Raw genomic sequence first — 21,802 nt, forward strand, 5'->3', positions numbered from 1 at the left:
ATGGCTAATGTTAGCTAAACCTGGTCTGTCCTCAGAGGCTTGTCTCTTTAGTTTTCATGAAGGATAAACAATTAAAAATCAACTAGGACAAGTTCTCCAAACTTTGTGACACAAAGAGAACTTGTGCTAAGGTGCGGGAGTATAAAGGTTGTATTGGCTTTCCTTTAGTGTGGGCTGTATAACAGACTTATGGCTTCACACAGGCTCCCTAAAGGATGGCCAATTACCATGTACCCTTGCCTCACCGCTGCAGCTGGGCAAAATTTTCAGAAGAACCGCCGATTACCAAAAAATGCAGTTTTAGGCCAACTGAAACTATTCACAAATTCAGGCCAAATTTGGCAAAGAGTTTTGGCACAAAAATGAAAACAAAACAAAACATTCAGTAAAGTCAAACCATTTTGTTTTGACCTTTTGGAATGAAACATTTCCACTTTTCCTTTCTAAACAAAGTTTCTTTTAAAACTTAGTTAGATTTCAAAAAAGGATAAGAACACTTGAAAACGAAATGACACAAAAAATGAAATAATAAAAAAATTGTTTTGGAGTGAACGAAATATTTTGCTGGATGTAAAATTAAATTTTTGGAGGCTTTTCAGTGAGAAAAACTGAAAAATTTCTGTTTCGGGTCAATTTCCCCCCAAGATTTTTCAGTTTAGCCACCAAACTAAAAAAATCAATCATTTGTTCAGCGATATTTACCACGCTAAGCACAGGATATTGGAAGCCCTGCTACAGCGACTTCCCGCATGGTTCCTTTCTGGTAAAGTAAGGATATATCCATGTTTTACTCTGTACGTTACTCCTAATATCCCATAGAAAGTGGACCCTCCCCCATCCTTTCTGCCCCTCTGAAGGAGACCTTCCATGGCCTGTTGGAGTTGGATAGATCTAGAAAATCAATCAGACAACTTAGCTTATTCTTCAGCACCTTTAGTATTGCTCCAGTCCAGTTGCCTTTTCATTTCCCGCCCCAGCTGCCACCTGCCCAGCTTCGGATTGGAGAGTTTGTCTAGGGGACGCCTGCCAGCACCTTGTTTTCACGGCTCTTTTGGCCAAGCACTCGCTCACCATTTCGGCTGTTCCTGTCATGGCGTCCTCTGGGATGGAATACATCTGATGCTTTGTCGTCACGCTCCACTGCCCTTCCTCCCCTTCACCCACTTTCACCAGCATCACACGGAAGTTGGTGCCGCCGAGATCCAACGACAGGAAGTCCCCGACCTCTGCAACATCAGGATGAAGCTTAACAGTTCAAGAGTTACTTAGCTGTTGTCTTGTGTTTGTACTACGCCTAGCGCAATGGGCCCTGGCCCACGACTGGGTTCCTAGATGCTACGAAAATTAACAGTAGAATTCAGGGTTGAAAAATTCCCCCAAAAACTTTTTTTCTGTTGGAAAATTGGGGATTTGATTCAATAGACATTTTCTTGGAAAGTATCTGTTTTTTGGGGGAGAATGTTTTTGGTTTTTCCATCGAAAGGACAGAAAATTTTCAGTCCAAAACCCAAACTGTTCCCTCCCCTTCCTGTGGAAAATTTCAACTTTTTGTCAAAAAACAAAACCTGAAAAACCATGGCTAAAAATCAAAAATATTTCTGTCAAAAACGGTTTGTTTTTTGACTGAAATTTTAGGGGGTTTTGACCAAACATTTTCTGGGTTTTGGCCTCAAATGTTTATTTTTTCAACAAAAGGTCAACTTTTTTCATGGAGAAAAAAATCCCATTTTCCGACCAGCTCTATTCCTGACTTGTCACATTCACCGCCTGGACCCCTGCAAAGGAAGGCAGTTAACTTGGAAGACTTGCTTAGAAAGCAAATGAAGAAAGACCTGTCTTTTCCCTTCTGCTTGTCCCTCCATTTTACAGACACGTTGGTTTCTCTCTTATGCGTCCAAATGACTCGAACATGGCTGGGTTCTGTTTGGCAATTTCAGTTTCTGGCCAGCCTCTTTGATCGGAAGCCCAGCACATCAGGTGCGCCAGCACCATCCCTGATGTCAACACAGTTCCTGCCACGGGGTTTGTCACCTATCTCTTGCTACTGCTGGAGGGAGGTGGGGGAATTCAGGAGATTGTGTAAAGACCCACAAAACGCCTCTTTGGGGGCCAGCACAAGGACAAACCTGCCTTCCGCTGACTGAATGAGGCTCGTGCCACAGAGTCAGCGCTAGCCTCTCCCAAACAAGCCCTGGCCTCTGTGCTAGCCAGCAGAGTTTGCAAAAGATAAGGCAGCTGCCATGCTCCCCTCTGATCTAGAAGACAACAAGGAGTGGAGACAGGTGCCCTGAAATCACCTAATCCTGGAAGGTGCTGGGCACCTCTTGAGAAAGGCAGAAACTCCTCATCTCCCACAGACTTCACTGGCACTGGAGGGCCCTCTCAGCAGACGGTGGCAGGACTGAGGTCCAACAGGCTATTCAGCCCTCTCTAGCCCTTCTTCTAGCGGGTCTTTCATGGATTCCAAGGCCAGCGCGCTTAGAATCATAGAAGATTAGGGTTGGAAGGGACCCCAGGAGGTCATCTAGTCCAACCCCCTGCTCAGAGCAGGACCAACCCCAACTAAATCATCCCACCCAAGGCTTTGTCAAGCCTGACCTTAAAAACCTCTAAGGATAGATTTCAGAGTAGCAGCCGTGTTAGTCTGTATCCGTAAAAAGAAAAGGAGTACTTGTGGTACCTTAGAGACTAACAAATTTATTTGAGCATAAGCATCCGATAAAGTGAGCTGTAGCTCACGAAAGCTTATGCTCAAATAAATTTGTTAGTCTCTAAGGTGCCACAAGTCCTCCTTTTCTTTCTAAGGATAGAGATTCCACCACCTCCCTAGGTAATCCAATCCAGTGCTTCACCACCCTCCTAGTGAAATAGTGTTTCCTAATATCCAACCTAGACCTCCCCCACTGCAACTTGAGACCGTTGCTCCTTGTTCTGTCATCTGCCACAACTGATTGATCCCTCCCCCAACCTGCGAGCAGCACGCCCTCGGTGGAGAGGAGTGGAGGGATGGTGATCAAATTCTTACCCCAGGCTGGTTGGGTCCCTGTCTCTGTGTACCCATGGGACCAGTGAGAGGTGTAAGGGTGGGAAATTCTGCACTCTCATTTCCCCATGGGCGTCCACGCCCTGTAGGATAATGTGTTACCTGAGCCTTCGGGTGTGGAGCGCACGTAAGTGGGCAGCATTTTCACAGAGGCTTCCTCATGTGTATCCAGCTTCAACCCCCGATCCATTTCCTTCTGCATCCGACGCATCACCTTCTTCAGATCCTCCTCTTGCAGCCGGAACTCAGACAGGATCTGCTCCACCTACGGCAGCAGAGATGCAGGTAAGAGGGGAGGGACCCAGGCGAGTTTGTGCCAGGGAAGGAAGAGGAGCAAGCGATCTAACACCCAAGACCTCATTCACTTACACCTAGCCTGTGCAGAAAGGACAGGCTCGGTGCATCAGGGTCCCTTGTGCAGGGAGCTCGTCAGAGGCAGTGCAGAATCCAAGAGGTCTTCTGGCCGCCCAGGAGAAAGGGAAAGCCTAGAACGCAGCATGGGCATCCAAAGTGATCAGAGTAGAGATCAAGAAACTAACCAGAAAACCATGATAACAGCTCAACCCAGCCACTCCTTCCTGGGTGTGATTTGGGTAGTGTGACAGAGCAGCCATGAGTGAAGGAGGTGGGTAGTTATGGGTTTCACACTGTCCCAGCTTTAGGTTCGTGTGCTGTCAACTGTAGTAATAATAAGGTTTTCAGGGCCTCAGTTAAATTATTTGTTAATGTTTAATTAAAATCCCCTTAACTAAGTTTCTTTTGACCTCATAGCTTTTTGATTAGAGAAAATCAACTCAATGTGGTTTTATGGCTTTTATTTAAGAGCCTAAATGACTATAAGGCTAATTAGTTAATTATACTTCCCTAAAGTGCTAAACGATATGACAATCAGACTGAGGTTAGAACGTAAATCAGATTAATCAATCAAAGAGTTAACAATAGTACAAATTTAAATTGGTTAACTAACAATAAAAACAAGTTGAGACCAACAATGGATTCAAATCATTGCACGAGCCCAGTTAATCATTAAATTACAAAACTATATCATACCAGTAATTGAATGGCTGACGTTTTCAATCTGTATCCTTTCCCTTGTGGAAAGAATGGGCTAAAACTGGAATTTTTACAAACCCAAAGTGGCCTTCAGTGATCTGTGATAAGATTTGCATTAACCTAGGTTAATTTCGTACTATGGGCGCTCTCTCTCTCTTGCTTGATCTGTTGAGCTTCCGAGAGCCAATGAGGAACTGCAGTGTAGGGAAGCAGGCGATGTCTTCTGGCTCAGGTACCATCACGTGAGCGGGTATCAACCTCTGCTCAACTGGCTGGTCTGTGGTGTCTTGGGCTTCACTGTCCATGGGACCAGCCCAGGGAAAGCAGGAGTGTCAGCTGCTTGGTTGTTGTTACGGGGATCTGGAGAGGAGCGCACTTCTTCCTCGCTTACCTGGTCTTTTAAGGTTGAGATTCAAGCTGGTCACATCCCATAGGACCTCCCCAGAGATCTTCTGGGCAAATCAGGTGATCACAGGTTTTGCACCTCAACTGCATTGTCCAGTCCTGATCAAGTGAGGCCAGGCTGACCTTTCGTTCATTCTTGGGGGCCCTCCTTCCTAGGGGACTGCTTCTGTGTCCCGTCCACAAGTCCACGTGTTTATCCCAAGCAAGCGATAAGGAAATAACAGGAGCTGACGCCTCCACCAAACTGTCTCAAGCCCCCTTGAGTCAACAATCCAGGCTCCTCAATGGCTTCTTGGACATTAGGGTCTGGCCACTTTCCTGGTCATAACTCATAATCCATTATTCTTCACTCGGTCACACATCTCATGCTTATGCTTTCTTAAGGCCCAGGAGACCTCACGACCACAGTAAGAAGTTACAAAACTGTCATCTGTCTGGGCAACTTCGTATTTCCCTCTATCAAAGCTAAGCTGCTTCAAAGGCGACTTTTAAACCCCATTACCGTAAACTTATTACAAATACAGCCAATTAAAGTTTATGCTTAATGTCTGCTTTGCTATAGCCCGCCAGGCTGGACATTGTAATTCCGCCGCCTTAAAACACCCTGTTTACTTCCCAGCATGTGATGTAGCATATGTTAACATCCACCCTTGCCAACAGCTCAGAACTGCAGCCACTGGTCTGATCTGTCTTTTGTAATGTTGGAATTGGCACCAGTCTCTCCGGCTGAAATGTATTTCCTAGAGGTCCTGTCCCAAAGTAAGCAACAGTGACCTTAGACAAAGAGGACCCCAGATCTTCTGACTTGTCCTCAGAGTACGGTCACTGAGCTGTAAGGACCATCACCACTGACCTTGACTTGCTGTTTGCACAGAAAACAATGATGTGTCAGAGTTTAGCCAGCAATCTGCTGCCAGTCACTCCACACAGGCTTCAACCAACTATCTGTTCCATGCACCCACGCCTCTGCTGTGGGGCAGCAGCCGGAGCACAGGTCACCTCTCACTCCCGCTCGGAGCATGGCTCTCTGCCGCTCAACCTCTCTTTCCCTTCCAGGGTGTCCTATTCTCCTTGGGAATAAAATCCTCCAAGTGATGGAATGAGTCCCTTTCCTCCCCCAGTGACAGCTTCACGGGTTCTGAGAGGAGACTCATGCTGCAGTGGAGGTTTTAAAATGACCTAGGCAGACAGTGCAGGGGAGGCGTGATCGACAGGAAGGAGAAGGAGGATAGGGCATAGGGCAGGGGGTGAGGGATGTCAGAACCCCGAGGCAACAGCTGCTGTAGGCCATCAGTATTTCGTGTGGGACAATCTGGTAAGTGAAAAAGATATGGGGCCTGATTTTGTGCCGGGATCACTCCCCTGCTTTCAGTGAAGTTACTCCAGATTTGCACTCGCCAGTGAGAGCAGAATCAGGTCCATTTGATGTTGTAGAGTCGTCTCATGATTTGGAGAGGGGATGGGAGGGGATTTTAAACTCATCTGCAGTTTCCTTAACCCGCCATGTCCCACTTTCTCTTTGTTTGATGTCACTTTGAATTTCCTGGTGTCTGGGTTATTAATTTATAAATTCCTTTTAATGGTTTCTTTTCCGTCTGGAATGATGGCTATGTATTTCCAATCTCAATTCCATGGCAACCATTTTGTTTGTTCCTGGACACACGTACAAACAATGGCACATGCTCATCTGCATCCTGCTATATTTACCGTAGACCAAATATGCTTCGATGAAATGAAAATGGACCGTAAAGCAAATCAATCAGACAGTGGGTCCAGTGGGTTTTGAGGCTATTTTAATGGGTAGAACACAGCCATAAATACTGTGAAGGAACCAAATATGCCCAGTGAGGGCCAGATACACACTGTGGAATAGAGAACACTGTGGACACCCTCCTAGAGCTCAGAGGACAGTTCCCAGTTCCGATGCACTATGAAAACATCACCATAGCGGGACGATCACCATTGCTTCCCAAAGGGAAACGGCTGGAGCGTAACCCTTGGGGCATTTAAACCGAGCCTGAAGAAAACATTATACAAGTCCCCTAGAGAAGGACTTTGTACTGGTCCCCCAGGGCGGTACTGGATGGGACCTTGGGCGCTCTTCCACATCTAATCTAAATGGAGCGGTTCTTTCGTAACTTGAGGGACTGCCAGAGGTCTGCAGGGAGGCCAGCGCCCCATATTTTGTGCTATATTTAGGACAGGCTCATGCCAGTTCCTAAATATAGAAGCCTTGCATCACCCTCGTGTTTGCAATGCCCTGCCGTTTGGTAGCCTCCCTACCTCGCCCGCTCCCAAGAGTTCATGCAAAGAACCCCTCCTCCCCACCTTCCACTGTGCGTAGTGAATGGCTCGCGAACTCCTGGGTCTGGCGTTTGCACTGAGCGGGCCCCACCGAGGACACTCCAGAGCCTCAAGAGGGGCGAGAAGTGGGGAACTTAATCCCAGTGGCCAGGCAGGGCCATCACCCCTTGCTGCACCCTCTGCAGGAAGGAGAAGACACAGGATGAGATTCGGATCCCATTTCTGGAAGGAGCATGCCACAGCATCCCAGTGCTCTGATCTGTCAGCCAGAACCCCACAGATCCCTCGTTACACACTACCCCCGACCCTCTGTCTGTGGCAGGCCCTGGGGTAATCCCCATTTCCCTGAGCCAGCGGCTCCCCCATGGGTTCATCTGTGATTATAGGACAGGCCCCCTCTTTTCTCCCTCTCCCCAACTTTCTCCTCCTAGGTGGCCCCATGACACCATCCTCTTCTCCCCATCCCACCTGCCCCTTCCCCTTTGGGTCTCGACTACCAGACACGCTCCCCACTCCTCCCCGTTCTACTGTTTCACTGCTTCTTTCAAGTCACCTAGGCCTAGCCTGGCTCTTCAGCTCAAGCTGTAGAGATCATCCCGCTTTGAGCTCCGGAGGTTCCCGGTGTTGGCCCACACAGTGGTCTGCCAACTATGTCTGGCTAAGACTAATAATCACCAGTACCCCAAACCTCTGCTGATGACCACTTTCTGCTCTGAGTGCCAGGTGGAACCCTCTACCCTGCCCTCTCTGATATAAACACAGAGTTGGGGATGAGGGCAGGAGGAGAAGCTGGATAGGACAGAAGAGGTTTGGCATTTATTTCCCCTGTGGGTTAATTTTAGCTTTTTAATTTCATGCATCTATTATGATGACAGGTCGGCACCCCAGTCACAGACCAGGTCTCCGTTGTGCCAGGCGCTGTACAAACACAGAGCAAAAAGATGGTCCCCGCCCCAGAGAACACACTATCTAAGGGTCAGACAAGAGGCAACAGATAGATGCCGATAGACCAATGCGGGAGTACAAGGAAACAATGAGATGCTGGCCAGGCTGACAGAAGTGGTCTCAGCACCCCAGTGGCCAAATCGTTGTCAAGTTTTTGCAGGCGTCGTGACAAAGGAGAATGTTAAGGAGAGATTTGAAGGAGGGTGTTTATGGGCAGCTCCTCCCAAACACAAGGGGCAGCATGGGAGAGAGCATGAACATGCTTGCTTTGCCTTCACTGCTCTGTGCCTCAGTTTCCAAAACCTCAACTGGAACACAGGGGAAACTGGTCTTTTTTCCCCCCACCCCCTGTTCACATCACTCAAAAGTGTCTGATCTGATTTTGCTCAAACTTTCCAGGAGCATTCCTTCCTCTTTGGACTGAGTCTGGGAGGTATTGCTGCCAAAGCAGATTGTTGGGGTGAATTAGGAGCCACTGAAAAAGGGAGTGCAGGACAGACACCACAGCTCCACTTTAGCAACCGCAATTTATATGTCAAACCAAAATATCTGAGAGAAGCTACCTGCTGTATTGCCAGTGAAGGCCAACGCTCAGTTCACGGCAGTAGCTGAAGGCCTCACTGGCATTTAAAGTGCTGTCGTATTTGGGCTGAGTCGGGGAGAAAAAAAAGCTTTTCTTCTTAAACTAATATAATATCTTTCCCAGCCTGGGAAACAGATGGGAAGCAGAGCACGATGACGGCTATCCAGGAAGGATGTATTCAGTAAGTTTTCTTGTTGATGGTCAAAGAAAGTAGCCTGAAATATCTTTCCCATTACTCAGCCAGCTGTGACCCTGCTCTGCCACAGAGGTGCCGTGTGCCCTTGGGTAAGTCACTTAGTCACTCTGCCACTCAGTTCCCATCTGTGAAATGGGGTTACAGCCTTGACCTACCTCTCAGGGACGTGTGACAATAAATGTGCTAACGACTGTGAGCTGCTGAAATGCTCCAGTGATGGGGGCCAGGTAAGTCTCTACCGAGTGAGCCTTGCTCCAAGTTGAGGAGGTGCACAACCATTTAGGCTTTCATTTATTTCTAGGGTTTTCTCTGGCCCTGTCATATAGTATGGGTGCACCACTTGCATTAACAAATTTATCTGTGCAACTCCCCCACAGGGTAGGGAAGGGTTAACAATCTTCATTCCAGAGGTGGGGAAACTGAGGCACAGAGCACTGACGGTCAAACTGACGTCTCCGGGAGCTGGAAGCGCTTAACAACCACCAGACCCCTGTAAATGATGGAGCCGCTGGTCCGAGAGGGCAGGAAGAGCGCCTGCATCTCCTGGGCTCCAGGCTAGTGCCCTCGCTAAAACACCATCTGTGCTCTTGTTGCTGTGATGTGGAATCAAAGTGCATGTTGCCTCGTTATTTAATGAGATGCATAAAACAGCAATAAGCTGCATGCGATGCCCTGGGCCCGTTTCCACAATGGCCGTCTCACAGTAGCATAAGATGCACAAAAGACACAAGGGGGCGCCCTACAGTTACAAGGGTATTTCCAACATAGGACTGACAACCCTGACCCCTCAATCCTGACCCCCCTCCTCCCCTCAACCACCAAACACTGACTCCCCCTTCCAACCTCGCACCCCAACAGACCCCTCTTCCAACCCCCACACCCCGACCAACCCAAAAGAGCAAATTCGTAACGTCTAAAACCAAAACAGAGTTTTGACTCTGAAAAGGAGGAGTGCCAGAGACACCACGGGACTTCGCTACTGCTACTGATTTCATGTGGAGGGTGCCCAGATACCACGGTGACCGGCAGAAGGAGAAAGCCATCAAATAAGATAATCTTTCCTTCCCATCCGAAAATACCTACCCCAGCAGATCATTATAAAAGCCCATCCACACGGGGCATCTCAGTTTGACCTCAGCAAAATCCCCTGCACGTGCCCAGGGAAGAGATGGGCTTGGCCTTGTAACTTCTGTACTAGGGCCACAATTGGACTCACACGTTACATGCACCATTGCAATTGGCTGTGAGACCAAATGGCCCAGTGTTCATCGTGACCTGCTCAGGTCAGACTCGCTGGTTGCCAAATTAGAGGCCCGTTTGGAAACGTGGCACTTAAAAGAATTGAGTTCCTGGTGTGTGTTCAGAGCTTGGGGCCACGTCCTGGCTGTGACCTCCAGGACCGCAAAACGTGACTGATTTAAAGGATGAGAAGAGCCCTCAAACAAGAGCAAAGCGGGCACAAACACTGCCCTTCTGGTTGTGTTTTACCCCCGCTTTGCACCGGGGTGAGCTAATCTGAGCCCCTTTCCCTGTCTATGTTCCCATTCTCGTGCTGCCCTGGGTGGAATTCTCCGGCCTGGTGATGATATATAGGAGCTTGATGACCTACCGATCCCTTCCGCCCTTAAATTCGGTGCGTCTGTGACTCTATGAACTTCCCCATCCTTTGGATCCCCTGCAAACAACCTACGGCTGGTGCGATGCTGCCTGAGGAGTTCTCTCGGGTACTCACAACTCGCTGGTGCTGAGTGCAAGGATACAAAACTCGGACACGTTTTTTTCTAGATCTGTGCAGCCAGGGGAGCGCTCAGACAGCTGCCAGCCTAGCCCCGCAGAGCTAATGGCCAGGCTGCTTTCTGGTTTGCTGCGGCCAGGAAAGCAAGCCCATTGCCGGTGTCTAGACAGAGCTCCGCAGTAACCACAGCGACAAGCTGTTTGGCCGGGTATTCCCCATTCAATTAGAAGCGTACGCGCCTTTGGCACGTTGTGAATGGCATGAAAGGGGGTTGCCGAGCTGGGACGCGGCGAGCCCGAGCCCCTAAGCGAAGGCAGCTAGAATGTGGAGCCATGGATAGAGAATCCACCACCACCCTGGGTAATTGTTCCAATGTTTAAACTTACAAATGGGGAAACTGAGGCACAGAGCGAGCAATGACTCGCCCAATGTCACCCAGCCAACTAGTAGCAGAGGCGGGATTTGAACCTAGGGCTCCGAAGTCTCAGTCTGATACCCCAACCACTAAGCCACGCTGCTTCCCACCCAGTGCAGCAGCCAGCAAAGCTGGCCAGGCACATGGATGGGCACAGGAAACCCCGCACCCACATCGCGAGCACTCCGAGTTTGGGGAGGGTCATCCCAGCCCCTCTGGGGGAGAAGCACGCAGAGCAGTGCCCCTCAGGGATTCTCCATCTCCCCTGCCCACCTTGGGCCTTCCGCACAGCTGCTGCTCTCCAAGGGTTCCAAACAAAGGGGAAAGGCATGAAGCCCCCAGGGTCATTCCCAGCCACAGTGCAAGACCACAGGAGCACCCACTGCTAGGGAGGCACCTGCCAATTTCAGACCCTGCCAACCATGGGCAGGGCTGAGCCCGCCCTTGGCTGATGCCAGTCTTGGACTCTCAGCTGCCCTTGGCTGCAGCGCATGTGGAAAGCCAGGCACTTGCCCCCCAGAACTCACTCCTGCTCATGTCAAGCACTGAGCCCCGGTCCCCAACAACCACCATCCAAGCTATCCCTGCCCACCACAGGGACTGACACCAGGCCCCCAGGGTCCTCCACCTCGGGCCCTAACCCAGGCACCACCACTCAGCAACTGCCGGCTCGAGTGCCCTGGTTTCTCTTTGGCTCAGGTCGATGCCAGCTGGGATCTTTGGTTCCTGAGGCGTTGCCAGGAGCACCCCGCCCTGCTCTGCCGCAGACAGCATGCTGGGGAAAGCAGGAGAATGATGAACCCACTGCACCATCTCTGAGACCCTTGCTGGGAGTCCCCAGGGCACAGAGGGGCACTGAAAACGACCAAGCAGGGCTGCGTGCCGGAGACGAGGGGATCGAGGAGGGGTCTTTCACCTGAGGACCACCAAGGCCTTTCCAGACATCACTTACCACAGCAGCCTTGTGACCGAGGGAGGATTAATGCACCCCCATTTGACAGGCGAGGGGCAACAGAGAAGTTAAACACACTAACCCAGGGCCAGCAGCAAAGTCAGGAAGAAAGGCTAGGAGTCCTGACTCCCAGGCTGGCAGTAGGACCCACTCCCTGGCTCTGCTGCTGCCTGTTTGGGCATGTCCCGCCCCTCTCCGTGCCTCAGTTTCCCAATCTGTAAAATGGGGGTGATGCGACCGACCTCCTTTGTAAAGAGTTTTGTGATCTGCTGATGCAAAGCAGCATGCCCAGAGCTAGGCATGACTCCCACCCAGCATGGTCTGACCGGCAGGGAACAGCCCACCAAGTGCCTGCTTGTCCACACTACCTCGAACAGAAAATCACGCAGCGTAAGGGAGATGGCGGAGGTTCCTGTGGGCAGGATTCTGAGCTTACCAGGTGCAAGGTGTCCTCCTGGCTTGGTTTCATCTTTGACACCGCTCCGGTCCTTCTGCCCCCAAGAGATCGGCGGGGTCTGCTTTGCTCTGAGGACAGGGAGGAATCCTCTTGCTCTCCGCAGGCACCAAAGGCGTCTTTTGGATGCCTGCTGTGAAGCTGAACAGACTGGCTGAGCCCGTGTCTCTTGGTGCTGAACCGCTGCTGAAGTTCCAGGCTGAGGGCTGCAGATAGCACCGACAGCTTCTTCCAACCCAAAGAGACTAAAGACTCAGGAGCTGTTGAAATACACCCAGCTCAGTGCCCTGGGACTTGGGAGGTGGGGGTCGGCCCGGAGGCCCGTCGCCAGATCACTGACATACGTTCTGCTACCAGGACTCTTGGCAGAGTTTCTGTAGTGCTCAGTCTCTTGCAGGTCGTTTCAGACACAGGACTGGCTCTGTTAGTGATTCTGAACCGTTCCTGGTTCCGGCCCTTTTTCAGGACACAAATCAGACTGTGGAAACCTGGCCCTGTGCCCCTCCAAAGTAAACTGATTAAAGGAAAGTCTCTGAGATGAAGCACCCCAAGTGTGGGCTTGTGGGGGGATTTGGGAAGCAACAATGGGAGGCAATGAGGCCTAGTGGACAGAGCAATGGACTGGGACCCAGGAGACCTGGTTCTATTCCCAGCTCTGCTACTGGCCTGCTGGGTGACTTTCACCGCGTCACCACCCCCCTTGTGCCTCAGTTTCCCCATCTGTAAAGTGGGGATGACGATACTTACCTGCTTTGTAAAGGGCTTTGACATCTACTGATGTAAAGTGGTTGATCAGAGCGAGGTGGGATAGTTATTGGCAGCTGGGCAGCCTGCTCCTCGTACTGCCACCTCTATTAGCATCACCCACTTCGCTGAGCACGAGACTCAGAAAGGGAGAGTTCACTGGAGGGCACAGCCCTGCCCAGTTCCCCCAGGGCAACAGATTTTCCATCTCCACTTGCTGTGACAGAACTTGTGTTCAGCTCAGCAGCGAGCCAAGCCCTGGGATACTGGGTCTCCTGAGCTAACGGATACGCCTTCCTGTCTTGACTTCTGAACGCCCTTGAATAGAGCTTTCTGGATGGAACCTCCTGGAGGAAAGCATAAGGAACTGGGGTGGAGGCAGTCTGGCCTAGCAGTCACAGCCGGGCTGGTGGTGTCCACACATAGGGGTTAGCCTCAGGACTGTAGTACATAGGCTGGGGTCAGAGGAAGCGCTAGTGCCGGGTTCAATAAGCAAGAGTCAGGGTCAGAGACCAAAAGAGATGGTGTGCTCGGGAGTCACAGCTGGCCAGACATCAGTGGAGCTGCCCAGACAACTTCAGGCACTAGGCACTGCAGACCTAGGTTCCTAGATCCTGAAGACAGGGGGTCCAAAGGAAAAGGACAAAACGAGGAAGCTCCACCATGGCCAAGCAGTTGCTAGACAGCTGCCAGCTGATCTCTCTGATGCAACGTGTAAGGAAGGAGGGAGGGTCCCTTGTCTCTGTCCACATGTAGCTTGGAAGGCTCTAGGGCAGTGGTCTCCCAAGTTTTTGGATCGCGCACCCCCACGGTGCCGCCGAAGAAAGGAGAGGGGAAGACTTACCGCAGGCGTGTCGCCGAAGAAAGAAGGGGGGAAGAGCTGCCGCAGGCGTGCAGAGCTGCCGCCGAAGAAAAAAAACGGTGGAGTATCGTCCGGAGGCGCTCCTCCTGCCGCGCACCCCCTGGGATCCTCTGGTGCATGCCCTGGGGTGCGCACACCCCACTTTGGAGACCACTGCTCTAGGGTACCACTAGAGCTCTGAGGCACAGAGAGGCATCATGGAGTTTAAGGCCAGATGGGAGCACTAGGTCATCTGGTCTGACCTCCTGCATATCACGGGCCACCAGCAGCAGAAAGGAGATAGACTACTCCATGCCTCAGACGGAGAATAGGAGGGACTGAGGTGCACCAGTGCTCCAGGCCCATGCAGGAGCAGGAAAGTGATTAAATGAGATACACCTTGGCAAGCGAACTGCACCCAGATGCTACAGAGGCTGGCAAAAAACCCACAAGCTCACTCCCAATCTGACCCGAGGGGGGATTCCTTCTTGACCCCACACACGGCAATCAGGGAGACCCCTGGGCACGTGAGCAAGAACCAGGCAGCCGAGAGAAAACACTGGGTACCACCTCCGAGCCCTGGCCCACCCTGTCCGGCATCCCATCTCCAGCTGTGGCCATCCCTGAGTTCAGCCTCGGCTGTCGTTGGCAGCCCCGTAATTCTCCTTCATACATGTATCACGATGCTTCTTAACACACGTCAGCTCCCAATGTGCTGCTTTTCTTCTTTTTCATCGTTTCCTAGAGTTTAAGGCCAGAAGGGACCATGAGATGATGTAGGCTGACCCCCAGCCTAGCGCAGGCATTACCGGTCACCCAAATACCCCTGTGCTGGGCTCAATTCCTTCGCTTAGACCAAAGCATTTCAGTCCTCAGGAGATCAAACTATTGGGTGCTACAGGCAGGGAACAGGAGAGACCAAGGTGCCACCAATGCCTGAGGCCCCTGCCTTGGCAGAGACCAACCCATGCCCCGGCCAGCAGGGAGCACAGCACAAGTGGCATGGACCACTCATTTCTCAGCCAGCAGGGGGCGCTGCAGGGGATGGAAATTTGGGGAGCCCAGCTCCCTGCACAGGCCAGCACACGGCGAACGCAGACTGTGAGCCGAGCCACGAATGCCCCTGGCTCTGGGGCCTGTGTAGCTGGAATCTCCCTGCGCTAGGTGCCTGCTGCCGCAGAGTCAATATTTCACAGATCACATGATGGGCGATTGCTGGGGCTCCATGGGCCCTGCCCACTCCATGCACTGCCATTGACTCCCCCGACTGCAGGGAGATAGGATGTTGCAATTCCTAAGATGGGCACACTGCTTCCCCAAACAACATCGCAGCTTGGGGGCGAGGGGACACAGATTCCTGTCTCCTTCCTTCTTGCTCCCCCACCCAGGGAGACCACAGCACACACTGACTGCTCCCTCTGGCTCACCCCCTTGCTGAGATCGACTGTGATCTCTGAGCACACAAGGGGGATGCACATGGTGTGTGTGTGTGTGGGGCGTAGTTATTTGCTCTAGTTCTCAGGCTCTAACTAGGTCACATGGTGGCAGGATGCTGCAGATGTCAATGGCATGAGGTCAGTGGGCCAAGGACGCAGTGAGCCCTGTGAGACACTTCTCCTTCCTGCTACCCAGAGAAGTTAGACTCTATGGCAGCCCCGGATTGGGCTGGAAATCCAAGCTGTTTGCTAAGCCTGGAGTAATCGCAGACAGGCTGGTTATAATGGGCCCCAGCGGACAGACGGGTTGGGAGACGAGCCATCACTGGGGCTTGGAACAAGGCTGGACGGTAGACAGCCAAGCCGAAAAGCAGGCAAACAGCCCAATCGGTGATCCGAACCATAAGCCTTCCTGACAGAGCTGTGCAGCGCTTCCCCAGGACTAAACATCCTGGGCACAGAACCCCCCAACCTGTAGAACCCCCGAGTCCCCTCTTCCACACCTTGGAGGAGCTGTGATCTTGCCAGATCTTGTAGATTAAAAGGAACCGAGACTGCTTGCACAGGACCTGAGCCTACAGCAGCTGTTGCGCGGGCAGACCCGTAGGGGGAGCTCTCTCTTCTGAGTCCGTGCTGGCTCCAATCAGGTGCAAGGGGGCACTGTAATACCGGGAGTAGCGTGGGGAGGTTCGGTAGGGGGCGCGCTCCCCTCTGAGTCAGCATTACCCCCAAGGTGCCAGTGCAGTGCTAGGGGGCGCTGTGCTGCAGGCAGCGGGGGGGGGCGGGGGCTCAGTAGGGGGCACTCTCCCCTCTGTGTCAGTCTCCCCTCTGTGCCCACCATTTGCCATGTGCGTCCCCCTTCTGCGCTCTTGGCACGGGGACGGCACCGAACGTGCCGGCTTCCAGGTGAAGCAGAACGCTGACGGCCAAGCTATGCGACCCTGGGTGCAATCTCATCACAACACAGCAGCACGGACAGCTAAGACTGCCATCTGTCCGGACACCCCACGAAGAGTTGCTGGAAATTAAAACCTGAACGTTCAAAGGCGCCTTCTGAGTTTGGATGCCTCAGATTTTGGGTGGCCAAAATTGACCCGGGCACTAACTGGGTCTCCAGAAATTGAGACATCCTTGAAAAATTGGGTGTCAACTTCCCTGTCAGCAGGATTTGGAGTCGAGTGGAACAAGGGGTGATGGATGGGCACTAAATGAAGCTGGGGTTCCCAGAAAGGGCTGCCTTTTGCAGAGGTGCACCGAAGGAGTCCACCCTGGGCTTAGGATGGGGCCTACTGATTAATCAGCTATCCATCCAGGCAGCACCTTCATCGCCCCACAAAGCTAAGGGAAAGAGCCAGAACTAGATATGTTACCTTCTCCTTCTTGGAGCTGTCCATCCTCGTTCTGCGATCCAGCATTGGGGCAGCTGTCCGCAAGGGGTGGGCTGCTGGCAAATCTGTCATGCACTGAGTCAAAACACACACCACCACTTGTTTCCTTGCCCCGGAAATATTCCACCTCTTCCCCTGAAGCTGCTGGTCCTGGGCTGAGAAGACAGGTCCCCCCTGCTGTGCTTGTGAATCCTCCACTTTCCCCGCTGGTTTATTTCAGTTGTAGGTTGATTGTTTGGTTTCCTCTTTTCTAGCACGCAAAATCAAAACCAAAGCAATTCTGCTCCCGTTTCCCCTTCTTTCCCTGGACTTTGTCTTGCCCCAGCCCCCAGGAACTCAGCCTCCTTCTGGTTTGGGGGTTCACTTGGTGGGATGGGGTGAAGGGACGTCCGTCACGTCGGGATCCATTTTGTCATCCTGCATCATGTCGGAAGAGAAGCAACGAGTCCCTTCCTGGCGACTGAAGGTCTCCTCCTCTCCTCGGGGTAATGGAGCATGGGGGATCAGCTTCACACACCCACCTGCCCGGTTCCTCCAGTCACTTCCCAACCTACCAGGAAGTTTATTTACTTTTTCTGCTGCTGACACCCTCCCATTTTTGCCCTCGATGGGGTCCCACGTTGCATCCTGAGATCTTGAGATTAACTTCGCATTACTGGGGCAACCAGGGAAATCCTGCTGCTGTCCTGCTTCACCGAGCCCCCTCCCCATCTGTCCGTTAGGGCTGTCATGCAGAAGGCCACCGCCATGGTGATCAGTCTTCCTTCAAATTGTCATAACAACCACTTTATCTCCTTGTTACTGCGGTAACCACTCCACTGCAAGACTTAGCAACCTGTTCTGCTCCCATGGTGACCATGTTGGGTCAGAGAAATCCACTTCCAAGTGACAAAGGTTAACGAAGAGCAGGAAGGTGCTTAGATGAGAAGTCTGAGCAAAGGCGAGGGTAAACGGGAAGCATCTGCCGTGGCGGGAATGAAACCAGGGTCCAGCTCTGCATTGCTCCCCTTTCAGAGGCCAACGAGATCTGGAATAGGCAAGGAGCCGCCTGGCCCAGCGATCCTGCTAAGGCACAGTCCTGGGATCACAAATGAAGCCCAGACAGTTATTTCGTTCTTGAAGTGAGCACAGCCAGCACGAAGAGGAAAACAAGGCAGTTGCCCCCAAAAGCTTCCAGTCTAATTCAGACAGAGCCACTGATGTGACACACCAGATTACAGAGCACACCAGCAGGGCAGCAGATCTCTTAGGAGGCTTTGCAGAACGTGTGGTGTCATCTCCGTCACTTGAAGACTTTAAATTAAGGCTAGATGTAGATATAATGTAGCTCTTATAGAAGCTCGGGGCTTGATGCAGAAATTTGGGGGTGGGGTTCTCTGTTCTGTGGAGGAGGGTACACAGCAAACAAGCCTCACCCTTGAGTATGGCGGTGCTATCACTCTGCTATAATATTGACTTGAAACCAAGATGGGTAGGTCTGTATCGCTCCTAGTGTGGATGCAGTTATCCCAGCACATCTGTGCTTACCCTGGTATCAAGGTGATGACCCTGGTACAAAGGGCCTTACTCACGTATAGTGGGGCTCATACTGGTATAGGGTGTCTACCCTGGTATAGTGGGGCCCAACCCAAGTATATTGGGGCTCACCTCAGTATAGTGCAGCCTACCCCGATATATTGAGGCAGACTCTGGTATATCAGTGCTCACCCCAGTGTTAGGGTTGACAGGCACCCGGTCGAAAAGGGAGTCTGGCAGCTCCAGTCAGCACAGCTGACCAGGCCGCTACACGTCCACTCCCAGAAGTGGCCGCCATGTTCCGCCAGCTCCTGGGCAGAGGGGCAGCCAGGGGTCTCCATGCACTTCCCCTGTCTGCAGGCACCGCCCCCGCAGCTCTGGGCAGCGCCTGCGCCTCAGGCAGAGGTAGCGCGCAGAGCCCCCCGGCCGTCCCTGTGCCTAGGAGCTGGCAGGACATGCCGGCCACTTCCGCGAGCTGTCTGAGGTAAGTGCCGCCCAGAACCGCACCCCCTCCCACACCGCAACCCCATTCCCCAGCCCTGAGCCCCCTCCTGCACCCAAACTCCCTCCCAGAGCCCGCACCCCAACCCCCGCTCCAGCCCTGAGCCCCCTCCCGCACCCAAACTCCCTCCCAGAGCCCGAACCCCTCACCCCTCCTGCACCCCAACCCCAGCCCTGAGCCCCCTCCCGCACTCCGAACACCTCAGCCCCAGCCCAGAGCCCCCTCCTGCACCCCAAACTCCTCATCCCCGGCCCCACCCCCAGCCATAGCCCTCACCCCCCTGCACCCCAACCCCCTGCTCCAGCGAAGAGCTCCCTCCCACACCCTGAACCCTTCATTTATGGCCCCATCCTGAAGCCCACACCCCCTCCCACATTCCAACCCCCTGCCCCAACCTGGAGCCCCCTCCCACACTCCAAACCCCTTGGCCCCACCCCCCCAGCCTGGAGTCCCCTCCTGCACCCCAAACCCCTCATCCCCAGCCTCACCCCAGAGCCTGCAGCCCCAACCGGAGCCCCCCCCTCCCCCTCCCGCACCCCAACCCTCTGCCCCAGCCCGGTGAAAATTAGCGAATCAGCAAGGGTGGGGGAGAGTGAGCAACAGAGGGAGGGGGGAATGGAGTGAGCAGGGGTGGGGCCTCAGGGAAGGGGCGGGGCCTCAGGGCAAGGGTCAGAAAGTTGGCAACCCTACCCAGTATGTTGAGGTTGATCCCTGTCTGGTGCGCCCACCCCAGTATATTGGAGCTGACCCTGCTATGTTGGGGCCAATCCTTGCATAGTGGGACCCAGCCCAGTGTATTGGGGATGACCCGGTGTACTAGTGCTCACCCCTGTCTAGTGGGGTTCACCCTGGTATATTAGTATTGACACTAGTATAGCAGGGCCCATTCTGATATATTGGTGCTGACCCTGGTATAGTGGGGCCCATAGAATGCTAGGACTGGAAGGGACCTCGAGAGGTCGTCTAGTCCAGTCCCCAGCACTCACGGCAGGACTAAGTATTCTCTAGACCATCCCTGACAGGGGTTTGTCTAACCTGCTCTTAAAAATCCCCAGTGATGGAGATTCCACAACCTCCCTGGGCAATTTATTCCAGGGCTTAACCACCCTGACAGTTAGGAAGTTCTTCCTCAAGTCCAACCTAAACCGCTCTTGCTGCAATTTAAGCCCATTGCTTCTTGTCCTGTCCTCAGAGGCCAAGGAGAACAATTTTTCTCCCTTCTCCTTGTAACAACCTTTTATGTACCTGAAAACTGTTATCATGTCCCCTCTCAGTCTTCCCTTCTCCAGGCTAAACAAACCCAATTTTTTCAGTCTTCCCTCAGAGGTGCTGTTTTCTAGACCTTTCATCATTTTTGTTGCTCTTCTCTGGACTTTCTCCAATTTGTCCCTCTCTTTCCTGGAATGTGGCACCCAGAACTGGACACAATGCTCCAACTGATGCCTAATTAGGACAGAGTAGAGAGGAAGAATTACTTCTTGTGCCTTGCTTACAACAATCCTGCTAATACATCCCGAAATGATGTTTGCTTTTTTTGCAACAGTGTTACACAGTTGACTCATATTTAGCTTGCAATCCATAACCCCCAGATCCCTTTCCGCCGTACTCCTTCCTAGGCAGTCATTTCCTATTTTGTATGTGTGCAACTGATTGTTCCTTCCTAAGTGGAGTACTTTGCATTTGTCCTTATTGAATTTCATCCTATTTACTTCAGATCATTTCTCCAGTTTGTCCAGATCATTTTGAATTTTAATCCTATCCTCTAAAGCACTTGCAACCCCTCCCAACTTGATAAGTGTACTCTCTATGCCAGCATTACTCAAACTGGGGACGTGGACCACTGGGGGTCCGCGAGGGTACTCCAGGGGGGTCCGCCGGCACAGTTGATAAACTCCCCCCGCAACTCCTTCCCTTCCCTCCCAGCGCCTCCTGCACATGGCGGAACAGCTGTTCAGCGGCATGCAGGAGGCGCTGGGAGGGAGGTGGAGGAGCAGGGATGGGACACGCTTGGGGGAGGGGGTGGAAAGAGGCGGGGAAGAGGAGGGGCAGGGGTGAAGCAAGGGTGGGAAGAGGTGGGGCAGGGTGAGACCTTGGGGGATGGGGTGGAGTGGGGGCAGGGCCTGCGGCTTGGGGGTCCTCAGGTTGCTAAAGTTTGAGAACTGCAGCTCTATGGGGAGGCGGGGCCTCAGGGAAGGGGTGGGACTAGGGTGTGCAATTGGAAAGTTGGCAATCCTAATTTGGGGAGGGGCGCCCTGCGACAGGTCCGGACCAGGCCGCCTGGGTTCAGGCTGGGCTACCCTGCCTGGGTCTGGGCCGCCACGGCTGGGTCTAGGAGGGGCTGCCCTGACCGTGGCTGGGTCCAGGCCACACCGGCCAGGTTCAGGCAGGGGTAGGGGTGCCCCGGCAGGTCTGGGCTGCAGCATAGTTGGGGCTGGGGGAGGTTGGGGGCTGGGCTAGGTTGGGGATGGGGGAGGGGCGCCCCTTCCCCGGCCATGGCAGTCCCCGGGCGGGTTCCCTGAGTGCCTGCCAGGCATGAAATAGGGTGCTGCGTGGCCGTGCAGCTTACAGGGAACTTAGCCCTTAATAACGTCTCTTTGAAAAACTACCAACTCTCTTGAATTGTTTTTCCCCTTAGGCTTGCTGCCCATGGGACCCCAGTGTACTGGTGCTGACCCCGGTACATTGTTGCTCACTCTGGTGTAGTCGGGGCCAATTCTGATGTAGTGGGCCCAACCCTGGCATATTGGTGCTCACCTGGGAAGAGCAGGGCTACCCCCAGGTTAGTGGTGCTCACCCCAGTGTGCGGTAGCTGACTCCACAAGGAGTGTGCCCCTGACTCCATCACACAGGCTCGGGCGCCCGGACACCCTGATCTCCCACTCCCCAGGGCACTGCATGGGTACAAAACATGGGTGTGAACCAGGCCTCAATCTGCAGCCAGAGCATGTGGGGGGGTTTCGGGTGGGCTGGGTCAGCTCCCCAGCATCTGCCCCTGCCTCCCCTCCAGAGCCTGCCCCACTCCCTGGGGCAGCTGTTCTGCTCCCTTGGGAGCTCCCCCCCTTTGGGAGCTCCCCTGCCCCACCCCTTGGGAGCTACCCCTGCTCCTGCCCCCCTCCTTGGGAGCTACCCCTGCCCTGCCCCATTGGGACCTCCCATGCCCACCCCTGGGTAGCTACCCCTCCCCTGCCCCCTTGGGACCGCCCCTGCCCCCCAGCCCCGCCCTCTCTGGGCGGGCCGTATGCCAGGGTGATGCTGATTGGCTGTCCAGCATGGGCTGGGGTGGGGGGGGAG

At 53.1% G+C, this 21,802-nt stretch overlaps 1 protein-coding gene across 2 annotated transcripts in view; it reads right to left on the reverse strand.

The window, feature by feature from the left end:
• The window catches only part of GCK (glucokinase), a 36,711-nt gene extending 19,226 nt beyond the window's left edge, over positions 1-17,485 (reverse strand). Inside the window, exons 1-3 of one of the 2 annotated variants that reach the window (XM_074940233.1) lie at positions 16,477-17,485; positions 3,146-3,308; positions 1,072-1,226 (exon numbers count right to left, since the gene is read on the reverse strand). In XM_074940233.1, coding sequence (XP_074796334.1) covers positions 1,072-1,226; positions 3,146-3,308; positions 16,477-16,566 — 408 coding nt within the window. In that variant the 5' untranslated portion in view covers positions 16,567-17,485. Of the gene's footprint in view, positions 1-1,071; positions 1,227-3,145; positions 3,309-6,829; positions 6,937-16,476 lie in introns of those variants that run through there. The other variant, XM_074940234.1, reaches the window with a different exon arrangement.
• Positions 17,486-21,802: the final 4,317 nt, after the last annotated feature.

Source organism: Natator depressus, chromosome 26 (assembly GCF_965152275.1).
Source record: "Natator depressus isolate rNatDep1 chromosome 26, rNatDep2.hap1, whole genome shotgun sequence".
In the NCBI taxonomy this organism is placed as follows: Eukaryota; Metazoa; Chordata; order Testudines; family Cheloniidae; genus Natator; species Natator depressus.